The sequence below is a fragment of the Phoxinus phoxinus genome (genome assembly GCF_949152265.1).
Source record: "Phoxinus phoxinus genome assembly, chromosome: 22".
NCBI classification, from domain to species: domain Eukaryota; kingdom Metazoa; phylum Chordata; class Actinopteri; order Cypriniformes; family Leuciscidae; genus Phoxinus; species Phoxinus phoxinus.
Window position 1 is genome coordinate 17,805,191 of NC_136897.1, and position 22,630 is coordinate 17,827,820.

The window sequence follows — 22,630 nt, forward strand, 5'->3', positions numbered from 1 at the left end:
TCTTGTATTAATTCCACTAAAAAATTTGAGGTGCATTATTTATTACTCAATGAGGTTAAAACTGCTCTTTGTCTGTATGAGGAGGGACATATTCTCCATTTTCATCTCATTCGTTGTTGGCTTTCTCTATTACGAGAGCTTTAATGGCAGCGTGTGTCCAGAATAATCACAAAAGAATGAAAAGCCCACCCTCCTAAATTAGCTCCAGGGGCGTTTCTTGTAGTTGTTGTTTTGCGGTGGATAGATTTCTGAGGTTTAATTAATGAATTTGTCAGCAGCTCGTCTCTCGGACCCCCCTCTTCTGCCACACACTCATTCACACATAGACTCAAACACACATGCAAATTCAATCAAACGCACACGTATGCATGCACGCATACTAACAGCCGTTTCTTATCATCTAGTGAGCGAGAGTCTCTAGAGACTATATTCACACCTATCACACTATCCACCAATCCCTCCTTATGATAAGTGGGAACGGAGGAGGAGCAAAAGACACGGGGTGGGGGGAGTGGGGGACCCATGTCCCAGGAGGTGGGATGGCACATCTACGACCATTAAGAGATCCAGAACGTATTTAATCACCACGGTAACCCCAGGCAGATGGACCCATCCAGGAAATGAGTCCCAGCAGCTATTTTTGTAACCCATCACTCATAACCACTGTGCATCTTCACTGCAAAATAAAAAACATTGTGTGCTTTTGTCTGGTTTTTGTTTTCCATAAAAATATCAAAATAAATTTAGAGTGGGCGGCAAAATTACATGATTGTCAATGTAAAATGTATTCTTATAAAAAATAAATAACTTTTGAAGTTGTACCTTTATTTTTAAGAAAGATGATATTAGATTGAATGAGTTTTATGATACATCAATATAGCCAGTTCATCAGCGCGGGGGGGAAAAAATACTTTTTTTTTCAACCATGACCTTTAAGGTATTTCCTCAATGCTGTCAATAGAAGAGGGTTTATCATAAGCTTCACAGGAATCAGCATGCATGAAATATTTATGACTGGCCTGCATGTGACCTCTCAATCTATGTATAAAACATACAGAATACAGTGTCTAAGGCTAGTTTATGGCGTCGATTTGTTTTGAATTCACTAAAGCTGTTCGAAAAATGCTTAAAAAGGGAAGTCATTTAGAAATATATTGTCTGGAACTTTTTTAGCGGGGGTGGGGGGGTTTGACCAGAATCATGTTCTGTGCAGTAACACACATCTGCTGCACATCTAATGAACCCTGATTACTTGGTATCACGGCAACGGCACACAGGTGCAATTTACACCGTTTTCATTTTTATGCCTGTGTAAGCCTTTTATTCGAGTCTGATTTAACCACATGGTGCCTAACAGACCTGATAATGTAAATAAAAGGGCTGTACATTTTGTACCTTCACTTCTTGACTTAAAAAACAACAACAACCAACCCTTAACGCTCAAACAAGCGCTGGCTTGGTAATGGGCGTAGTACACATCTCCTCTGGGACGAGCTTTACACTCAAACACATACACACACAAACACCCCTCACCCGATGCTGTTGCTATGGAGCCCTAGCGACCAGGTCATCTACCATTGGCCACGGCAGGAACTTTGGATAATAAGCTATTGGGTTGCGTTTGTGTTCAGATGGGGGAAGGAAGAAAGTGAGAAAGAAAAGAAAGATAGAATGAAAGAAATGAAGTAACTTAGAAGCATATTATAGTTTGTGTGAATTGGTTACTGGGTCATTAGCAGTGTTTTGCAGGAGAGCTGGGTTTGGGTGTGCGCTTGGTAGGATTTGTTCCTACCTATCGCTGTCTCTCCCGAGGCACAAACTCATCTCATCTTATTGAGTTACAGGACATCCACAAAGAAAAACAGATTTTTATAATACACTTAAACAGAAGAAATTAGATAAAATATAAAATCAATACAAAAACACATCAAAGAAGGTTTTCTATTGGCCTGTTTACTTGAATGTGTGACCTTTTTTGCGATTGGATAAATACTGAATTAAACAGTGCAGGAGGAAATGAGAGGAAACCGAATGTGCTGGCGGAGATTAGACAGAATCCAATTTCACTTTAGAGGGGAAGAGACTAAAGCTGTGCTGAAAGGGTGTAGGAGGGTGGTCTACTTTAAGGGTTATAGGAGAGGAAGGGGGGTCTTAAATATTTCAGATGTGGCACAGCGTGTTTTGGACATGAAGTAGGCAGATAAAAAACACTGCTCTTATGTGATGAACAGTGAACAAACTAAGAAACATCTCCCTTTATATATATCAGATTCATTTCAGAGCATGTACAGTAATGATGTACAAAAGTGCCTATTCTTTGGGAAGCCCTGAATTATTTGGCTTGTTTCGGGTTCTCCTGACCCCGATCAGACACATTTCTTCGGTGGCGTTCACATAGGGAAGAAAATATAAAGCACTCTTAATAACAGAGATCTCTCAGGTGGTGATTAGATTTGGTTATATAAAAGAGTTAGGCTATGTGTGGTGAAAGTCTCTTCAAGACACTTCAGACTTCTTTCAAAAACATTTAAAAAATCATACAGTCCATAAACATTTAAGCGCTATTGTATAAGTCGATATTATCAATTTAAATGAACAGCGTTGTTGGCCTGTTTTGGATATTGAACAGCCATTATAGGCCAACAACACGGGCCAACAACATTTCTGTGAAGGCAAAGATGCATTTTCAGCAACCATTACTCCAGTTTTGATCTTGGATCTTTCAGAAATCATTCTAATATGCTAATTTGTTGGTCAAGAAACATTTCTTATTATTATCAATGTTGAAAATAGTTTAATATATTTGTGGAATTTTCCCCCCCAGGATTTTATGATGAATTGAAACGTCAAAAGAACAGCATTTATTTAGAATAAAAAACTTTTGTAACATGAATGTCTTTACTTTCACTTTTGGTCAGTTTAATGCATCCTTGCTAAATAAAAAAATAGATATATTTCTGCCAAAACAAATCTTACTGACTCCAAACAGTTATCAACAAACTTACAAAGTAAGTAAAAGTATTTAAGTCTTTGACTTTCATGCGGTCAAGCCTTCGGGTCATTTAAAACCAGTGCTGTCAAAAATGTGTTTTTACGGGTTTTTTTATTTGTCACCACAAGCTCTTCAGAGCATCATGACCCAGATCTTCTCCTTGCCGCAAGGATCCTCCTCGTGCCACCTTCAGTAGAGTAGGTCAGCATCTGGCAGCTTCCGGTAAAAACATCCACACAGTAAAACATCCACACTGCTCTTGCCTCTTCTGCTCAGGAGGATAGTGGTTGTATGAATCCACAGGAAAACAGTGTCTCAAAGGTGTCATTTTCCAGATTTTTGAAGGTGTACATTATTTCTGGATTTACATCAGGTAATAATTGACAGCAATGAGTGGGAAGAACAGGCAGAGGAGGAAGAGTTTCGGCTCTAATCAGGAAGAGGCGGGATTGATTTATCGTTCCCCTTAGGGCTGGAGATATGCCTCTTTCGCTCCATTCCTTTTCCACCGTCTTCATCCCTCCCTCGTCCTCCTCCTAATTCCTCTCGCTTTCCACCAAACTCATTCTGTTCCTCCATGGTCCCCCTTTTCTCCGTCCCCTCCCTTCCCTCTCCCTGCCACCCCCTCCCCACATCTATTCTCTCCATCCTCTCTCCTGGTATAACTAGGTCATTCTGCAACATTGAACCATCGCTCCTGCCAACCATGAGATCCACACAGCTCTGCATCCTTCTTTCTTACCTTCCCTGAAGTCTTCATAACATATCTAATTTATTTGTCCCTTTTTTTCTTTTTTTGTGCATCTTTAGTGCAAGTTTTGGTTTCATTTAAAGCATAGGCTTAAGTGTGTCCATAACCATCCACAACCAAGCTTTAGTAGGATGACGTTGCGCATATTTTTTTTATAAATCTCTGGACTGTTTGTCCATCTGTGTAGGCTGTTAATACTGTGGCCCTCTGACCTGTAAAGGCTAAAAAGATCCACTAATGTTATGTATGATGTCAGAGGTCAGACAGGAAGTGTATTCCATAAGGAGCAGATGTTCCCGGACAATATGAGATATTTGGGTGACAAACGGACAATAGATGTGAAACTAAAGAAGTATGTAAACAGTGCGCTTCAAGGGAGGCAGGGGAAACCTTTTGTGACCTCCTGGCAATAGCGGCTCCTGACCGTAAATTTAGTTAGCTAGTTATCTAGGTCTTAGCGCCAGTTTATGATAAACATTTAGTAAGCTTTACATTTTATCGCTGAACACATGCAGAACACTTTTGGCAGAGGTTGCGTTATTTAGCATAACAACGCTTTATCTGACACACGCATTGAACGCTATCTTAGAATCAGTGTTGCAAAGTCTGTGGTTTTCCCATGGAATTAGGCTACTTTTGCACTGTTGCTGGGTTTTTTGTCCTTGGATTGATGCGACCCGTAATCGGAACTCGATTTTTATCCCCTGTAACTAGTTCAGGCTAGTTTTGGCCGTGATTGGGTGGGTTTTGAATAGCAATTGGCCTGGTTTTGTTAGAAAACCTGGCAACCATGAATTTCCTTGAATTTTCCGTATTTCTGTGTTTTCACTGTTATATGGTAGGTGGCGCTATTACACATATACTGAATCTCCTGATCAAAACATGTGTGAGGAAGATGTAGAAACAAGGGATATCATATGTAATCATATGCATATGTAAAATAACATAATCATCAACTTTAAATAGCAAATAAATAAAAACTGTCTAATGTTGTTTTGCCTCAACATTACTTGCCTCTGAATGTTGAGGAATTCCAGTTAGGAAAAGAAAGTCATGTCTGTTCTCACAACTGAACTTTATAAAGGATACTCTCATGAGCACATTTAAACTAAAGTATTCATACTTTCATTAATTTGATGGCCTACTCCACATAGGAAGAACAGATCACAACTAGTAACTGACCTGATGCAGACTAATATACACAGAGCTGAAGCGGATTGATATCGTCTTGGTCTGGAGCAAGGTTTATGTAAGGTATCGTGAAAATAAGTGGGGAAGTTTGAAATCTGTATCACACCTGGCGAAGCCATGCACTAAATTTGAATATATCCTGCTTACTTTACGACTAGTCTAGAGAATCTGAAAAATATTTGTTGCAAAATGCTAAACACATTGACAAGTTATTATGGATTCAGTTTATGGTCTATGTTTTGGATGAATATTTTGGTGGGGCAGTGCCCAACCTGCCCTTACAAATGAGCCACGGCTGCCTCCTGGGAAGAGGTCTAGTGAAGTGTGAGCAAGACTGTGTATGATTGCATGACTGACTGCTTGTCTGGTTGTCAGTGCAAGCAGAAGTTCAAACCACCTTCCTCCCGGCTTTTGTGGGTTGTTTTTGGTTTGACATGTCCTCATGCCTGTCCTTTACGTCAGAGCTGTCCACATTTGACACACAAAACTACACAACTGTTATCTTTACCATTTCAGATCTGACTTTCCTGAATTTCCAGCTGTAGAGAGTCGTTTTCAGCACAATATATCATTCAAAAAGATGGATTGGATTACATTAAAGGGATAGTTCACCCAAAAATTTTAATTCTGTCATTAATTATACTCAACTTCATGTCGTTCTTTTTTGAAAATTTTGCCCATTTTGTTGTCTACCAGGCAAAAATAAGCAATGGCACACCTCTCCTCAGCAAGCTATATGATATATCATTCATATTCATAGCACAACGTGTTATCAATTGTGTTTGGTGTTAGGTCAAATGTTATGAAGCAAAATATTGTAGACATCCCAGAATTGTGCAACTGGGAAATGTAATGGACACAGACAAGCTGTCCCCAAGTCGCACATCTCTAGCATGTCTTGAACATGCTCACATCCACACAGTGTGTATTTCCTTCTCCTGCTCAGCGCCTTTAATGTCCGTAGAGATCAGTCTGTGCAGCGTGCCACAGGAGAACGAGACGTCAGCAGGATTCACTCTCTATCAGCACTTCATCCATCGCTCTATATTATTCACGTCTCTCACTGTCGTTCTTTCCTCTCTCAATATTATGTCGAGTCAGGAAAGGCCTTATAGTCCCTCTGTTTGACAGAGGTCAAGCTCCCATGCCTCAGAGGTCAAGATTACACAGCGCGTGTCCAGTACTCTGTAATCTCAGCTGTCTTCAGGACCACAGATTTCGATGGTACACTTAAGTGAAGTGGAATGCCTCATGTTACAGTAAAACCTCATGTCTGCAGGCAGAGGACAATACGTTTTGCTTCTATGTTACTTTCTCTATTAAGAACCAGTGGTATGTAGGTACCAACTCAAATTATAGCAATAATAATAAACAAATGCAGGTGAACTGAAAAAAAAAAATCATGAACCCCCTTTTTTGTCTTCACAGGTCTTAGAAGTCTCTGCCATCATCAGCCTCGACATTGACCAAATTTCCAACCCCTTTGTGTAAGTTTATATCTATTATATTGATTGCTTGATTTGCTTTTATGGTTGAATGTCCTATTTATTGATCATTGGCCATTGAAAAGTATTTGATTGCAGATTGCTGTGATTGATTGATTTTATTTTAATTTATTTATATTTAATCACAGAATGCTGTGATTGACAGTCAGAACCAACTCTCGAGAGCCGTATTATAATACAAAACAATATTCATCAACTGTGTTTATTCATTTAAATGTTGCTTAAAGTAGCTTATTTTTTTATATCAGAAGGCCCTGTTATGTCGATGTGAATGCTCATGGACGTATGTTATCACTATAAATACATTCTAGTGTCAACAGTGTTTGTGGGACACATAAGTATGGAAAATCTCCTCCGTGCCCTCAAGTAAAACAAGTGTAAAGTTTGTCATGCCTATTGAAAATGGAGTGTTAAAACGTGCATATGGTGTGTGTAAGTGACAGCTGTAGGGGGCATCTAGTCCAGCATCCTCAGACTCTGTCTCAGTGAGGAACAGTGCTGAACAGGGCCCGAGGAGGAGTGAGTGGGGCGTCTGGGCGGAGAGGCACGACTCCACTGAGGGTAATTGGCTGTGATGGGCATGTGAGTATTTATAGAACGGTAGTATGGATAATGTGTGTGCGTGTGTTTGGATGAGAAGACTGCCTGGGGCTGTACTACCATCAGCACACTAGGGACATGAAGAGAGAGAGACAGAGAGATGAAACCCCAGACTGCTAGACCTTCAACCTACAGTGGCACCAAGGACATTTGCCCTCAAAGTGCCATTTAGTTTTCAGGTTTTTTTTTTTTTTTTTTTTTTTACAGAGATATGCATCAAGTTGTTTTAATGGCCATTTACATTTCATTTAGACTCGAAAGTAATTAGAATTAGTTTTTTTTTAAAGTTTATTAATATTAAGAGAATGTGTGCAATTAAAAATGCAATTGAATTTTTTTAAATTTAATTAAATTCAACAGTATTGATTACTAACCTTGTGTAACGGACGTAGGCCAATAAGAGCTGTGTGCGTAAACCTCACTCCCCTGGCCTCAAGAGATGCGCTAGCGACTGATGCTAGCGGCTGCGGCCTATTGCGCGCCCGCCTCCCACGCTGGAGACCCTGGTTCAAATCCCGCTTAGAGCGGGTCGAGTGGGACTGGCTACACTAATGCATTACAAAAGACTTTAGTCCAATCAGATGCGGTTCCCCTCCCACTAATACCACCTACAGCCGACTACCAAGTACTTTGGCAAAACAAGTTTCTAATAAAGTCTGTTGGCTTTTTATTAAAAATGGGACAAGCCCTTCAATATTTCCCACCCAAAATTCCAGCTTCTTTTTTATAATTTTAGTTATGGGCTTTAATTATTTATCATTTTAGTTTTCGTGTCTGCACTGATTGGATTTTTAAGGCATTAATCTTAAGGCATTATTCCATGAACAGCACCAAATATTACATTATTTTATGTGTCCTTAGAAACCGTGACATCAAATGTAAGCACTTAAATTTAATGAACATTTCTTAAAAATATTGCTGTGAGTATATTGTAGGTATTAAAAATTAGGTCATTTTTATTCTGCACCCGATATTCGCTTCTGGAAATATTCACCATTTATTACGCTGCATTTGACTAATTCAGAAAAGTCATTTAATGGAATTTTAATGTCCTTCACATTATGTTAAAATATGTGCATCTTAGGTTTATCGTAATGAGATAGAGATACTGTGATTTCAACCATTTGCATACTGATTTATGGAATTTTCTTTTAATGTTTGGAATAATTGTGAAATAAGAGGAGAATCAGATACAAATGTTTAGCTATGGTCAGATGACCAGAAATTGGATAGATTTAGAACCGCATATGAAAGTGGCCCAAATCAATACACACAAAAAAACATGATTTATATTTTGTACTGCTTACTGCCATTCAAAAACCACCACATATATTAAAAGTCATATTTGGTGAAAGTATAAATGCGGACATGTTCATTCTCTTTTCCAGGCTACTAGATGTCTTGGTGAAGTTTTAGTGCAGCCATGAAGTGCATCAAAACTATTTCAAAATGTATCACTTTTCTCACTGAATGAGGATTTTCCAGCAGGTGCTGTTGCCATAATGCATTAATAAGCTGTGATAACCGTGACCATTAACAAGTGAAGAGTCCGACACTATGCCCACTCACCTGCTCTGATGGAGCTCAAGTGGGTTTCAGGACTATTATGTTGTTAATCACTGTTTCAGTTCCACACTGAAGCCCACCTCACCTCACTCCCCTCATCCCTCAAGCCATTTGGGTAAAAACACTCCTTCTGAAGGTTTCTGTTTTTCTGCAGTAAAAAATATTAAAAGAAAATTCTGGTTGTTGATGAAAGGATACTAACTTGAAACATGGATGCATCTAGACATCAATGCAAATATGAGCACACAGGCTGTTTAATTATAGCATTAATGACTCCCAGAATGCAGTTGGTGAGCTGGTGTTAACATAATTAAATGTGAGATCTCATTTAAAAATAATTGAACTAAGGGTAAGAGTTAACAAGGGTCTAGCTGTGATACCAGGTTTCAAAATGAACGTCTCCACACAATGGCAGGTAAATTTAGGTCCATAAATCTTTATTTTATTTTTTTATTTTAAATTCTTGCATACATTTTTTTCTTGCATAATCCCTCGCAGACCAAACAGCACATTACCTTTGTATCACCTGTACCTTTGAGCCTCGTAGTGTTTGTTTTCATGTCATTTTGTTTGCCTTAATGTGTCACTATGGAAGCCTGTTTATGCATCACTGTACAAAATAAACCGGATAATTGTCAGTATTATTTTAGCATTATTTTAATAATATTCTAATTTATATTGTTTTCAGGATTTCAACTTAAACTTAATTTATTTCAGTTAGTTCCCAAAGCAAAATGTTAAAAAAAAAAATATAATAATAATATATATGTGATTTTTTTTCAATGAACAAAAACGAGTTCTGATAACAATTATGTATTTGTGGATAAAGTGTAAATCAAGAAATATTCACATTATGAGATGCAATTACAAGAAATAATTACTGTCACAACCATCTTATTCTTTAAATAAGAGGTGAAAATGGGCTTCCATAGTCATGAAAAGATTGGTGGGGTTATTAAGTCATTGTGTCAGGTTATTTTAATTTTAATTTAGCGCTTGTTGAATTATAGATCTTATGAATTAATTGAAGGAGATTACTCAGTGAGTGACTAACCCATGGCTTGTCTTGCCTTTGGCAGGATGCGAACCCTGTTCCACTCCGTCTAGGATGTGTGCCACGAGTCATTTCTGGGGTCACAGAGGGGGCTTTAACACATGCTATTAGGCCACATGCTTCTCTGTAATCTCAATATACTACAGCTCACCGAGCACAAAACACTTCATCAGATGTGCCTGCCTATATCTCTTGTTCGCTCCATTAGAACAAACTGAAAATCCTCTGTAGGATGTGGAGGTGAGACTGGCAATGCTGTTGGTTTCCTTGAGTCTTTTAACTGTATTTGGGTTAGATCATTCCTGTACTGACATTCAACATATTGGGAGTTTCTCAGACAGCAGAGCCTGCCAAAGAACTCTTGCCAGAGTTTCGTCCTGGAGGCATGTATGTTATATAAATGTGTGTATGTGCGTGTATGCATATGTATCAGATCTATTATGGCAAGTCTCTTTTACCTTGACAGCAGAGTGGTGAAAGATAGAGTTTTCTGTAATTGTGCATATGGGATTTCAGGCAGCCAAAGAGTTTTGGCTTTTTGAAAGAGTTTGAACGAGAAATAAAAGGATGCTGGGGTCCCTGGGCTGACAGTGACCTCTGTGGCAGATTTTTTTCTGGCTTAAGCCCATCTTCTCTCCAGGCCTCAGACTGTCTCTCTTTCTAACCACCTGGAGTCTGTTATGACGGGTACGATGGTCAAGATGAAGGACATTTTTAAGACTAGTTCACTGCATCTTTCTATTTTTTTTTGTGTACTCTCAATCTGTGTCTCATCACATACAGTAAGTCTGGAATAACTAGTTCAAAGGTGAATAATAACTGTATTTTTGAGTAGTGTTCTTATAACTCAATGGTTTTCAATACAAGGAAGCTTCCATGTAACAAGCTGCTTTATCCATAGCAGTGTACTGTAGCTACTCACTAAATTGCTTTTTTGTCATATTTTTATAGCAAGCATTGTATAGCAAGCATTTTATTGCAAGCATGTTTTTTTATTGTAATAACTTTATAAAATAATGTCATATTTAGTTCAATGCTTAGTTTTACCTCAGTTATATAATTTTTTGTGTTCATTGGTGGTATTTAGTGTAAATGTATCTGTATAAATGTTAGGCTAAATGCATTGATTTGTTGAATCCATGAGGCTCTCATTGATTGAAACTAATTACCACAAAAAAAAAAAAAATGTATAATTGTATACATCAACAGTTATATTATTTAAAGAGCAGACCACATTGTTAATAATATGCCTAATATGTCAAAGTACAGCTCCGTTAATGTTTCTTGCCTGACCACATTGAGTTATGAATGTAAATTATAGCCCAGGCTGTATTTTCAATTCTTAACAGTGAAATTGACACACATAAAAAGTCGACCAGTCAGCTGTTCACCCTTTTTTTTTAAATGTAAAACAGTTGTAAATATTAAATGTTTAGCTACATCTTAGCTCAACTGTAACAGTAAAGCCCACATTATTTGCTTCGATTTGCTTTCATAAATTTCTAAATTTACGAGTAACTTGAAGTTTAAAAAAGCTAAACATTTTAAAATAGCTTCCCCAACAACGATTATTACAGTACAATACGTTTTAGCCCTTCTTGACTGAGTGACATGAAGCAGAGGCATGTGTTATCTTCCGTTGGGGCAGATGAAGTACTTTGAACTCATCCAGCATATGGTTTGTGTGCAGATATTTGATAATGATCACATTAGTTTGTTGAAATAATTTCTCCCTTGATCCAATTCTCATTTTTCCATCAGTTTAGTAGTTAATTTCACACTTTGAACCGACAGATAATACAGTTTGTAATATCCGATTAATCAAACAACAAACCACAAGAGCAGAATGCTGGAATATCATTGTTCCAGATTTAATGTGTTCAGTTGAGCGAAGAGAGAAAGGAGGCAGCGAGGTATATGGCATGCTTCAACCACCAATCTTGTTCCTGAAATTGCTTTTTTTTTTGCACACTGTATAATAAGGGGTCTTGCTACCCAGACCACCCTAGGCGTGTGAATTATAGGGCTATGGCTGCTCATTTGCATAATTACGCTAAGATCAACTATAAGTAGATGGTATCTGCAGGGAAGGGTTTGTCACTGACCTCCAGACTGTGTGTGTGCTGTTATTCAAAGAGCGTAGAGGAAAGTCTGGAGAGAATGTCAGGTTTACGAAAGCAGGATTTGACAGATGTACTAGTGCAGAGAAACAGAGCCGCCAGAGCATACAGCTAAAGCCAGACGAGTTAACATCTGCCATCAGACCTCAGTGGTTTGTTTATTAGCCCTGTCCTCCATCTTGGGGTTCGGTGACCCTGTCAAGGGAACCGATTGACCAGCAAGAGTCTTTTTCTTCCTGCTTTGGAGGTTTGTATGGTGATGTGTAGGTGTGATGCGCTGATGCCGCATTCATCTGTAAGAGGGCCAATGGCTCCAGGGAATGCTCGTGTCAACTGCAAATGTAGGCCAGATGAAAACCTCCACGTATGCACAGCCCACGCCTGCAGTACACACAACTGTGCATTTTAGCGTTTAAGGGTGTCCCTGCAAAATCTGAATAAATAGGCCTCTATGAGAAGAAGTCTGTTTTTGTTTGTTTGGGAGACCAGTGGCACCTCCTAAATGTCACAGTAATGTCAAAAGGATTATCCAGTGAAGTTCCTTAACAAGCAGTTTTTCTTTTCACAGATAACACAACGCAGCTAAAAGTGTGCAACTAAATCAGTAGAGAGCTGGGACGGGACGGGTCAGCCAATTGGAGGAGAGAGATGTGGACGCAGGGGCGGTGGGCGGCACTGGCGGTGTTGTCAATAATCTTGCTGCTGTCAAAGGAAGCGGCTCCAATTGAAGTCCCACTGGACCGTAAGTCATCAACAGATATGTAGGACATATTTTGTTGATCCTGGAACAGCATTCCTGTTTGAAAATGTAGTCCTAACCCTATCCCTACCCCTAAATCTAACCCCACCCATAACTTATCCCTAAAGTCAGAAATTATAATGCTGAATAACATTGATGTAGAAGCACCTAACCCTGGTTGTAAGCCAAATCTGATTGGTTTATTAGAATGTTGTTCCAGGATCAACAAAGTTGTTCATGATCACGTTCATCATATAAGGACAGAGAATCACATGCAGTCCCATCCCCCATCTTATACGAACACACACTCATATTTAGACCTCCACAGTGTGCCACTTCAACTCGCAACATAAATTATATACTCTGCACTAAGTGTGTATCTGATGAGGCTTTCTAACCTCTCTTCGAGGCTTAATGCCATTATGCATTAAATAAATATTTAAATAATAGACGTGACATCCATTTACCAACTTTGCCCTTTATTTTTATGCAAGAAACAAGCTTTCATAACCTGACTAAACCAATATATTGGGATGTTTTCTCAGATAATTTATACCGTCCTGCGAGACACTGGTCTATATCATGGTCATACCATTTATGAAACATAATAAATGAGTAAAATCCATTATATCCGCACTGCATCTGCAACAAAGAAACCAATAAACCCACTCCGCCTTCTGTTGTCTGTTCTACCCCTCTATTTTTTTCAGTTTCCTTCTAATAATAGCAGTCCAGGTTTGTCTTTATCTCTTATGAAAAATGATTTGAAAGCTCATACAGAGCGAGACAACCCCAGCGGCGCTCAGTGCTCACCAGCTTCAACAATAGAGGGAGCTTCAGTCTGACCAGGGGCTGTCAGCAGCTCCCCTTCTCCGCCTGTATTCCCAAAGCGCCATCCTTCGCTTTCCTTTCTCTTTTTCTCATTTGGCCTTTTTTCTCGTTCCGTCTTTGGCAACTACTCTCCCCCCTCTATCTCTAGCTTTCACTACAGGCTCTGGCCCCGTCTGTGTGAATCTCTATTGATCTGTGTAGATGGAGAAGATTGGAGCACTGATCCTGTCTCTGAGCACTTCATAATACCCCTCTGACCTCTTGACCTCTCTGAATGTATGCAGCAGCAGGGTTACTGGGAAATGACAGGCATCTGATCTCGCTATTAGCGACTGTGCTGTGTCTTCATTTGTACGCTTATACTCCATATTACACGCACCATGAGCAGGACTCGTTTTAGACCAAGACTTAGTTTGGATAGAGAAACAAACATATATGTATATACAATACATATAAGATGAAATTGAGTTCATAATACCAAATTAATATTTTGTATACTTTTTGATGCTTAAAATACAAAAATATTACTGGTTAAAATTTGGAGACAGTTTGATTATTTAATGTTTTTTTAAAGAAGTCTTTTATTCCTACAAAGTCTGCATTTATTCACTGTAAAAAAATGTCTAACCTCCGCAACTCTCAAATTTCTAGTGAATGGTCACATCTACATTTTTCAATTGGCCCAAGTGAAATTCTGCACATTTAATTTGATCAATAAACAGAATTTCACTTGCTTCAGTTGAAAAATGAAAAATGAAAATTGAAAAATGTAGATGTGAATTTTGAGTTGGGGAGGTTAGAATTTTTTTAAATGTTTGATCAAGTGTTTGAAAATACAGTAATACTAAACCAGTAATATTGTGAAATATGATTCCAGTTTAAAATGACTGTTTTTCTATTTTAATATATTTTGAGTTTAGTGATAGCAAAGCTGAATTTTCAGCATCATTACTCCAGTCTTCAGTGTCACATGATCCTTCAGAAATAATATTAATATGCTGATTTGATGCTTAAGAAACATTTCTTATTATCAATGTTGAAAAGAACAGCATGTAACAATGTAACAGTCTTTACTGTCAGTTTTAATGAATGTAATGCCCGCACCCCCAACTTTTGAACAGCTCACTGTATACTATATGTAGGAGGAGCACTTAAACATTTAACTGAACTTTGGCTTCTTAACTTTGGCTTAGTTTACCCAAAAGCCAGTCATACTGTGTAAGTAACGGTTTCATTTTAAGGTGGGCTTTTTTAAGACTTGTATTTGTTTTGAGATTAGTTCAAACAATAATTGCTGGACCCCATTCAGAAGACCCCTGATCTACAAGATGTATTGAACTTGATATGTGACTTTAAGAATCTCTCCATTATTTCCCTAATGTTCCTTCACTCCTAACACTTCCCCCGAAATGTGATTTCTATTGACGAGGGTTGTCATCGTGTCCCAGCTGACCTTACACACGCGCTCACACACACTAACACATATGTTGCTCATGACGTCCCATCCCCCGTGACCTTGCTTATGTGCTATGATTGATGTCAGATGATGAATGGCACAGAGCCAGAGATGCACCTGTCGCTATCCCATGAAAAGTACCACAGACACATGGATGCTTTCTGATACTATAACCTGAGGATGAAGGTCATATTCCTTTAATCAGCAAAGCACAATCGCAAAAGCAATTCTTGACTCTTCTGATAACATACATCATAGTGACTGTGGTTATTATCGAATGTGAGCGAACCCCCCCGCTGGGCCTGTCGCTTTAACTGACTGACAAAGAAAGACAGTCGAAGATTAAATATGCTGCCATATGGGGAAGACAAATGCAGTGATTATGATTTGCTAATGTGACAGTGATGTATCTTTGGTATGATGTTCTGTTTCTTCAGAATAGTCTTATTAATATGCCCTCTCTGTTTATTTGCAATTTTATCCCCGCTTCATTCATCTGGCGGCCCATTAACAGGTAGGTTCATTTGTTTGGTTGCTTTTTTTTTGTTATTACAATGTTAAAGTAGACATAGTGTTGTGTGTATAATAACTACAGTAGTAATTCAGTTTGCAGTTTAGCAGAAATTAACTCAAATAAATGTTTGTCTTAGAACTGTATTAAATGTTTTAATTATTGTCTTCTCTACAGTCATTATTTAACATCACCCATGTTTCCTCACTCTCTCTTTTAACTATTCCCACAATTAATGTTTTTCTCTCCGTCCGCCCCTCCTTGGAACTAACAGCAAAGATCCAGCAAGAGCGTAAGTGCTTCATTAACACGGATTAACTTGTTCATTTAATCAGCGGCAGGTTTTAATACAGCTTACAACAAAACTTATCTCATCAGAAATCTAAAGAACAGAATTATTCCTGTTGGACATTGCCCAATCTCTTTTTACAATTGGAGCAAATACAGTCCCCAAAAACCATTGAAAAGACCCTCAAACACAATCTCTAGAGAGCTTGCATAAGTTCACTGTGCTACTCCCGATAAATTACAAAGTCTATCATTTATTAAAGCTGATTAATATTCTAATGTAAGCCCAAGAGCATGTCTGTTTGGCAGGCCATGTTTTTGAGAGGAAGGATTACTTCAGGGGTTTGTTTGCCGTGCCAGAATACCCACAGTTCTCAGCCAGCTAGAAGTAGAGCAAAGCAGTCAAGAATCTTGTGGCTAATCATGTTTCACATTCAATGAGTATAATACAGTGAACTCAGAGACTAATAGGTACAATTTGGTATAATGCAATAGAGTGCAACAGTGCCCGCCCACTTTATTACGTTTATTGCAAAATATGCATATTCAGTATATAGATATTTAAGTAGTTTGAGAGAGCGTAGGGAAACTGACACCACGGCTGCATCCAAAATCACATACCTCCTTTCTATATAGTTGGTGTCAGAATTCACAGTACTCATAAAAGTAAACCCGGATGTCCTATTATTACTTCAAGCCAAATTCTGAAGTGTGCATACAATGGACACTTTATTCCATGAGGCCAATGTTGATGTTAAACAAAAATGTTTTAACCCGGCTGATAGCTTCAACAAAAGCATATATGTCTGCCATTAATAAACAACCTCGTAGCTAACAGTACGTCTTTAAATGTTCATAGGTTATCGTTTAATAATCAGTTCCGCTATGGAGAAAGTGAATGATTTTTGCTTCCGGATCCTGACTGTTGCACTCTATGGTCCATTGACGAAATTTGTATTACATAAAGGCCATGTAGCATATTAGCTACTAGCTAAAGCGATATTGTGTCCACTGAATCTTACATCTTACAATCTCTCACACCTTTGTGTGAGGCCCATACTGATTCTACACCATTTTTAACACATTTTGTGTTTTTGGGGGGTAAATTGTGATAAACGAAGCTGGTACAATAATCTTATCAAATTAGTAAGTATAGTTAGTAAACAAACACACAAGCGGCAGGGAATTTGAATGTTATGAAAGATGAATAAGCAATGGTTTTCCATCAAAACTTTATCTTTGTTACTAAGAGTGAATAGAACAACCTTTTGTTTAGTTTGTACTGTAGACAGCAGCGAGAAATGCAACGCTTGCATATGTATACATGACATTGAGTTGAGTGTTCTTCCACAGTGCTGTTGAGATAAGACTCTCTCTCTTTGTCCCTCCCTCCACAGTGAAACAGCCCCCCACCATTGTGAAGCAGTCACTAAAGGACTACATTGTGGACCCCAGAGATAACATCATCATTGAATGCGAGGCCAAGGGGAACCCCGTGCCAACGTGAGAATGGATGAATCCTTTTTTTCTTTGTGCCGTCTCTTCCTCTGTATCTTTTTGTCTCCATATCTCGCCACTTCTACATTTCCAGTTTGTCAGCAACCTCTTACTGTATACATCCATTTCCACCTTACATCATCCTGTCCTTCTCTCTCTCATTCTTTCACCTCTGTCGCCGTCTAATTAAACCCGACGGCCATTAGTCTCGGCATGACAAAGGCCAGCACATTTTTGTGAGAGTGACACCCAATGCCCCAACCTGACAGTGGCGCTGCCAGTTTTGTCCACCCTCCCTCCCACTTGTACCCTTCTCATGCCATCAGATATGCAGGGGCGCTCACTCTGGCTCTTGTTACTTGTGCTTGTTTGTGAAAAGCAGGCCTGACCAGCTCAACACAGTGTGGCCATTCAGACGGCCTTTTTGTTTGGTGGTATGTTGGGCTTTACAAAACCTTCCACTCAGCCTGGTCCGCAAAACAATTGTTGTCTAATAATACGTTCAGTTTAGTGTTCACGCTCACAGAATATTCAGTAGGTTAGTAAATGGCACCCAGTCATCTCCAGGCACGCAATCCTACCCTTTTTTAAAGTCGCAATGAAACGGAAAATCTTTTTTTTCTCCCATATTGTGACATACATCCAAGTGAAACGGATTATCGAAAAAGAAAAAGATGTTGGGCGAAGACTTGGTTCCATCCATCGGTTGTTGATTAGATGGATGCAGATCTGAATGCAAACTAGCAATTGTAAGAAAGAGCAAGTTTATGAGGACGAAATGAGAAGTCTGTCTTTTCACTGGAAGATCGAGTTATGACATTTTTTATTAAAATGACAAATAATAAATAAATAAACATATGCACCAATGAATTGCTCACATTAAAGGGATAGTTCACTTTAAAATTAAAATTCTGTCATCATTTACTCACCCTCAAGTTGTTTCAAACCTGTATTAATTTATTTCTTCTGCTGAACACAAAGAAAGATATTTTGAAGAATGTCAGTAACCAAACAGTAGTCTGTACCCATTGACTTCCATAGTAGGAAAAAAAAATACTATGGAAGTCAATGGGTACAGACTACTGTTTGGTTACTGACATTCTTCAAAATATCTTTCTTTGTGTTCAGCAGAAGAAATAAATTAATACAGGTTTGAAACCACTTGAGGGTGAGTAAATGATGACAGAATTTTAATTTTAAAGTGAACTATCCCTTTAAGGGAAATAGAGTAAATTTCCATTTCATGTCAACTTTGGTTTGGTATTCATGTCATTGGTTTGATGTGTGTGTAAATCCCCTTATTAAAAAGCTCCAACAATGGACCTATTACATAAACAGCGTCAAGTTGGCACAAATCCTGTTTGTGACCGGTCTGTGCAGGTTTCAGTGGCGGCGGAATGGGAAGTTCTTTAACGTGGGGAAGGACCCGCGGGTGACCATGCGGACTCGTTCCGGAACCCTAGAGTTCAGGAGCAGTGGGAAACCGGAAGATTATGAAGGAGAGTACCAGTGCTTTGCCTCCAACGACTTTGGCACAGCAATTTCCAACAAAATCCTGCTTCGAGTGTCAAGTGAGGGCTGGTTTACTGTAATCCCAAAGCACAACATGTACTGTACACAACATGCACTTAATGCAAACTGACTGTAAAGGGATTGTATATTCTGTCATCATTTACCTATCACCGTCAAGTTGTTTCAAACCCATATGACTTTTGTTGTGGTTTACAATATACTTTATGTAAGTATACTTGACATAATATATGAGGTTGGGTGTGGGATTGTGTATATTGTAGTTCTATAGTTCTACTTTTTAAAGCATACATATGCATTTAATAAAAGGTGAATGACATTTGTAGAACATGTTGTGGAACGCAAAAGTAGAAGATTTCGTCATTTTGTGGAAAATGTCCACATGATGCTACATTTTAAGTTTTCTGAAGTCATACAGCAATGGCTTATACCAATAATCTTCCCCTCAGCCTTAGCTCTCATCTTTTATCTCAGTTTCAGTTTGAATTGGTTACAAAACATACAGAAACCAGTGTTATTTAAAAAGGTAAACTTTGTTCCTTATCTACTTTTAAAAGGTTAGAGTATGTTAGATTAGTAATATGTAGAATATTTAGAGGTACATAAAGTACAGTTATTCCTTTAAGGGTACAGTGACAAGCTGTACAATTCTTGCAGACTTTTTCGGAACTACTTTTATGATACATTTATAATGCTCTATTATAATTTTTGGACCTCGACATCATTCATCCCCTTGCATTGTAAAGAAAAAGCTAAAATTTCTCCCTTTGTGTTCCAAAAAAGCAAGTCATACAGGTTTGGAGCACCATGAGTGTGACAACATTTTTGGGGTGAACTATCCCTTTAAAAGTAATATGCATAATGTCATTGTGTTATATTCCCTGATCTGGTGAACTTGTCTCCATTGCTCAGAGTCTCCGCTGTGGCCGAAAGAGGTTCTGGAGCCGGTAACTGTGCGTGAGGGGGTACCACTCATACTGACCTGCAACCCTCCCCCCGGTCTCCCCCCTCCTGAAACCTTCTGGATGGACAGCTGTGAGTTTTGCTCATCACTTCCTGTGATTGATTGTGTCTAATTTCTTAACCTTAACCCTCCTCTCCTTCACCTTCACGCTTCCTCAAACCTCCCTCTTACTTTCTGTCTCTCTCTCAGTCTGTGTCCTCTGCACAGCAGTGTCCGTTACTGCATTAGTGCTGAGCTAGTGCATGTATGCGAATCTGCACTACCTGATAAAAAAGCTGAGAGAGCAGAAACAAGCATGGCACTGAAACATTTCAACTGACCGAGAAGCAAGACACATAGACAGACACATACGCTGCACTGCTTTGATCACACATCTTGACTGTTTGTCATCATTAGTACAGGGATAAATGGCTCTTTTGAAATGTGTCAGTGAAAATGAGAAGTATTAATCATAAGGATCTTTTAGATAGAGTAACTTCTAGCTTGAATTTTCCATACTTCCATCGTTGAGTATAGTCCTAAATTTGATAAAGAACTTTCTAGAACACTCCATTTTCATTGGTCAAACTGATAACTGTGTCTCAAACTAACACTATTGGTTAAGCCAGTGTTTCTGTTATATTCAAGCACATTTCTGCCATATAAAAAAAAAAAAAACATGTTTTGGTAAATCACAATTATGACATTAAAGTAGATTATTTTTTAAATGTCACTTATGTCACAATTTAAACTTTTACCTCATAATCATGACTCAGTATCTTATAATTATAACTTTTTATGTTATAATTATGATTTTCATAAAAAAGCATAAAGTCTTTTTTTTTTTCATAAATATTGGGCTCGAACAAACAAAGAAATGTTTTTATAGTGCCACCATTTTTGGGCTAAATTAATTTATTCTGTACATATAATTTAGTTATATTTGCATATTAAACTGGCATAAGATAAAGATAAAAAAAAAAGGATGAACAAATATTAAAATTGTAGCCATCATTAGTAAGTCGATGATGTATAAACGATGATCAATGAGTGTATGCACACTCTTTGACTCTTTGAAATTATAGAATTGAGTGTATGCAATTCTATATTTTGTATTAAAAATAAAACACTGAAACCTCAGTGTTTTAAGTACTACATAATGTTCAGTATTAAAAAATTATATGTATTCCTCAGATTTGCAAAACATTACATTTAATTTACAGAAAATTTACATTTTTCTTTTTATTATTCGTGTTAATTATTAGATTAACTTTCGCAAAGGTAATCTAAAAGGTAAAATAGGGGAAATGAGCATGCATAATTAAATATACAATTACAACTAATACAATACATTAGAAACATCTCTAATATCATCTGGTATCGATATACTGCGCATACACTCTTTGATCCACAAGGCCGGATACATCATTATTAAATCCAGACTCAGTGTTGATTAGTGCAGAACGTCTTGTCTTCATCTCGTACTCCTTTCCCTTGAGTGTCACATTTGCTGAGCCTTGTGATGTTTCAGGCCAGAAGAAGATAATCATGCGTGTGATTCTCACGCTCATCTTGAGCATTATTTCTTCTGTTGCCTGTCGGCTATTGCACATCAAATGAAGTTGAACAAATGAGTCTGGATTCTCTTTTCTTTTTGTCTCTCTCCACAGCCATTATGCCTATACCACAGGACAAGAGGGTGTCAATGGGTCTGAATGGGGACTTGTTCTTCTCCAATGTTCTGGCTAAAGACGGCAATCCCGACTACAGCTGCAACGCTCGCTTCGAGTTCACACACACCATTCAGCAGAAGAACCCCTACACCCTTAAAGTGCAAACAAGTGAGTAGAGATATCTGATGATTCAGGATTATGTGTTATCTTTGATTTGATGTTGTTACTCTGAAAAGGTGCTGACTCCATCTAGTGGTGAGGAGGTAGTATTGCAGTATCTTAATGGACATTTATCTTTGACGGTTGTCTGAGTTTTATTTGGATTGCCTTTATTTATTACTATCACAGTTTCAGTGATGTTTGAGGGACTATGCATCTTCCAGTTGATTCAGTATTGTTCTGTTCTTCCCGGTTGCAATTAAGTGTATTTTCTTTCTCTGTATCTGTGTGATGATTAAACTGCAACTTTATTCGCAGAGGAACCTTATAATGACACCTTTCTCAACTCCACTGATCTGTATGGTGGTGAGTTCCTCACACTGCTAGTGTGTTTCTGTGTGCTTCTGTAAAAGAACACTAACGGAGTTAGCAATGCTGTTTCTAACCACACACAGCAGAAGAAATGCTGAGATAGTGTGTCTGTTATGTAATACACAATGTAAAGAAAGATGTTCCACATTATATTTATTGACCGTGGAACTTACCACTCAGTGCTTATGTTACTTACAATTTTTTTTAATACATCAGTCTAAGCCGTTTTTGGGGTCAGCCATTCAGTCATATTTTGAAGGACCAGTATTCAAATTTATCTGGTAATTGCTTTCATTATCCTAATCACGTTGCTCATTATGGATATATGGATATGGAAGTAAGGAGATTAGGCAAGAGGCAAGAGGTGCTCATTAATATTTCAACAACATTAATCCAATGATAACCATGTGCAAAACCGCACATATGTATCCAAGGATATGGCCTAAGGGTGGCACTGAATATATGAAGAAAATGTGTAAATCCAAAACCCTGTCAAAAACAAGCCATAAATCCTATTTCACTGCAAAATCAAATGGAATATATTTGCACAATTCCACCAAAATCTGGATTTTGTATTTTTATATATATATATTTTTATATATATATATATATATTTAATTGTTTTTACAGAATGATTCTCATTGTATTATGATGATAATTATTTTTATTTAATTTTATTAACTACCATGATGTATACATTAATTGAAATTATATTTTATGTTTTTATTATTTAAATTAAATATTCATAATCTTGAATGAATGTTCAAATAAAACATATATATATTTAGTATATAAAATGTACAATAAAATAAATATATAACAAATTTAAATACTGTATATTATATCTTTTGG

The 22,630-nt window shown here is 37.9% G+C and overlaps 1 protein-coding gene across 3 annotated transcripts in view; it reads left to right on the top strand.

Annotated features, from left to right (window-relative positions):
- The window catches only part of nfasca (neurofascin homolog (chicken) a), a 56,682-nt gene that overhangs the window by 5,686 nt on the left and 28,366 nt on the right, over nt 1-22,630 (top strand). For 2 of the 3 annotated variants that reach the window (XM_079598512.1, XM_079598510.1), the window contains exons 2-9: nt 6,363-6,421; nt 12,348-12,521; nt 15,591-15,608; nt 17,002-17,107; nt 18,482-18,672; nt 19,544-19,666; nt 21,245-21,415; nt 21,725-21,772. In XM_079598512.1, coding sequence (XP_079454638.1) covers nt 12,428-12,521; nt 15,591-15,608; nt 17,002-17,107; nt 18,482-18,672; nt 19,544-19,666; nt 21,245-21,415; nt 21,725-21,772 — 751 coding nt within the window. In that variant the 5' untranslated portion in view covers nt 6,363-6,421; nt 12,348-12,427. The remainder of the gene's footprint in view (nt 1-6,362; nt 6,422-12,347; nt 12,522-15,590; nt 15,609-17,001; nt 17,108-18,481; nt 18,673-19,543; nt 19,667-21,244; nt 21,416-21,724; nt 21,773-22,630) is intronic. The other variant, XM_079598511.1, reaches the window with a different exon arrangement.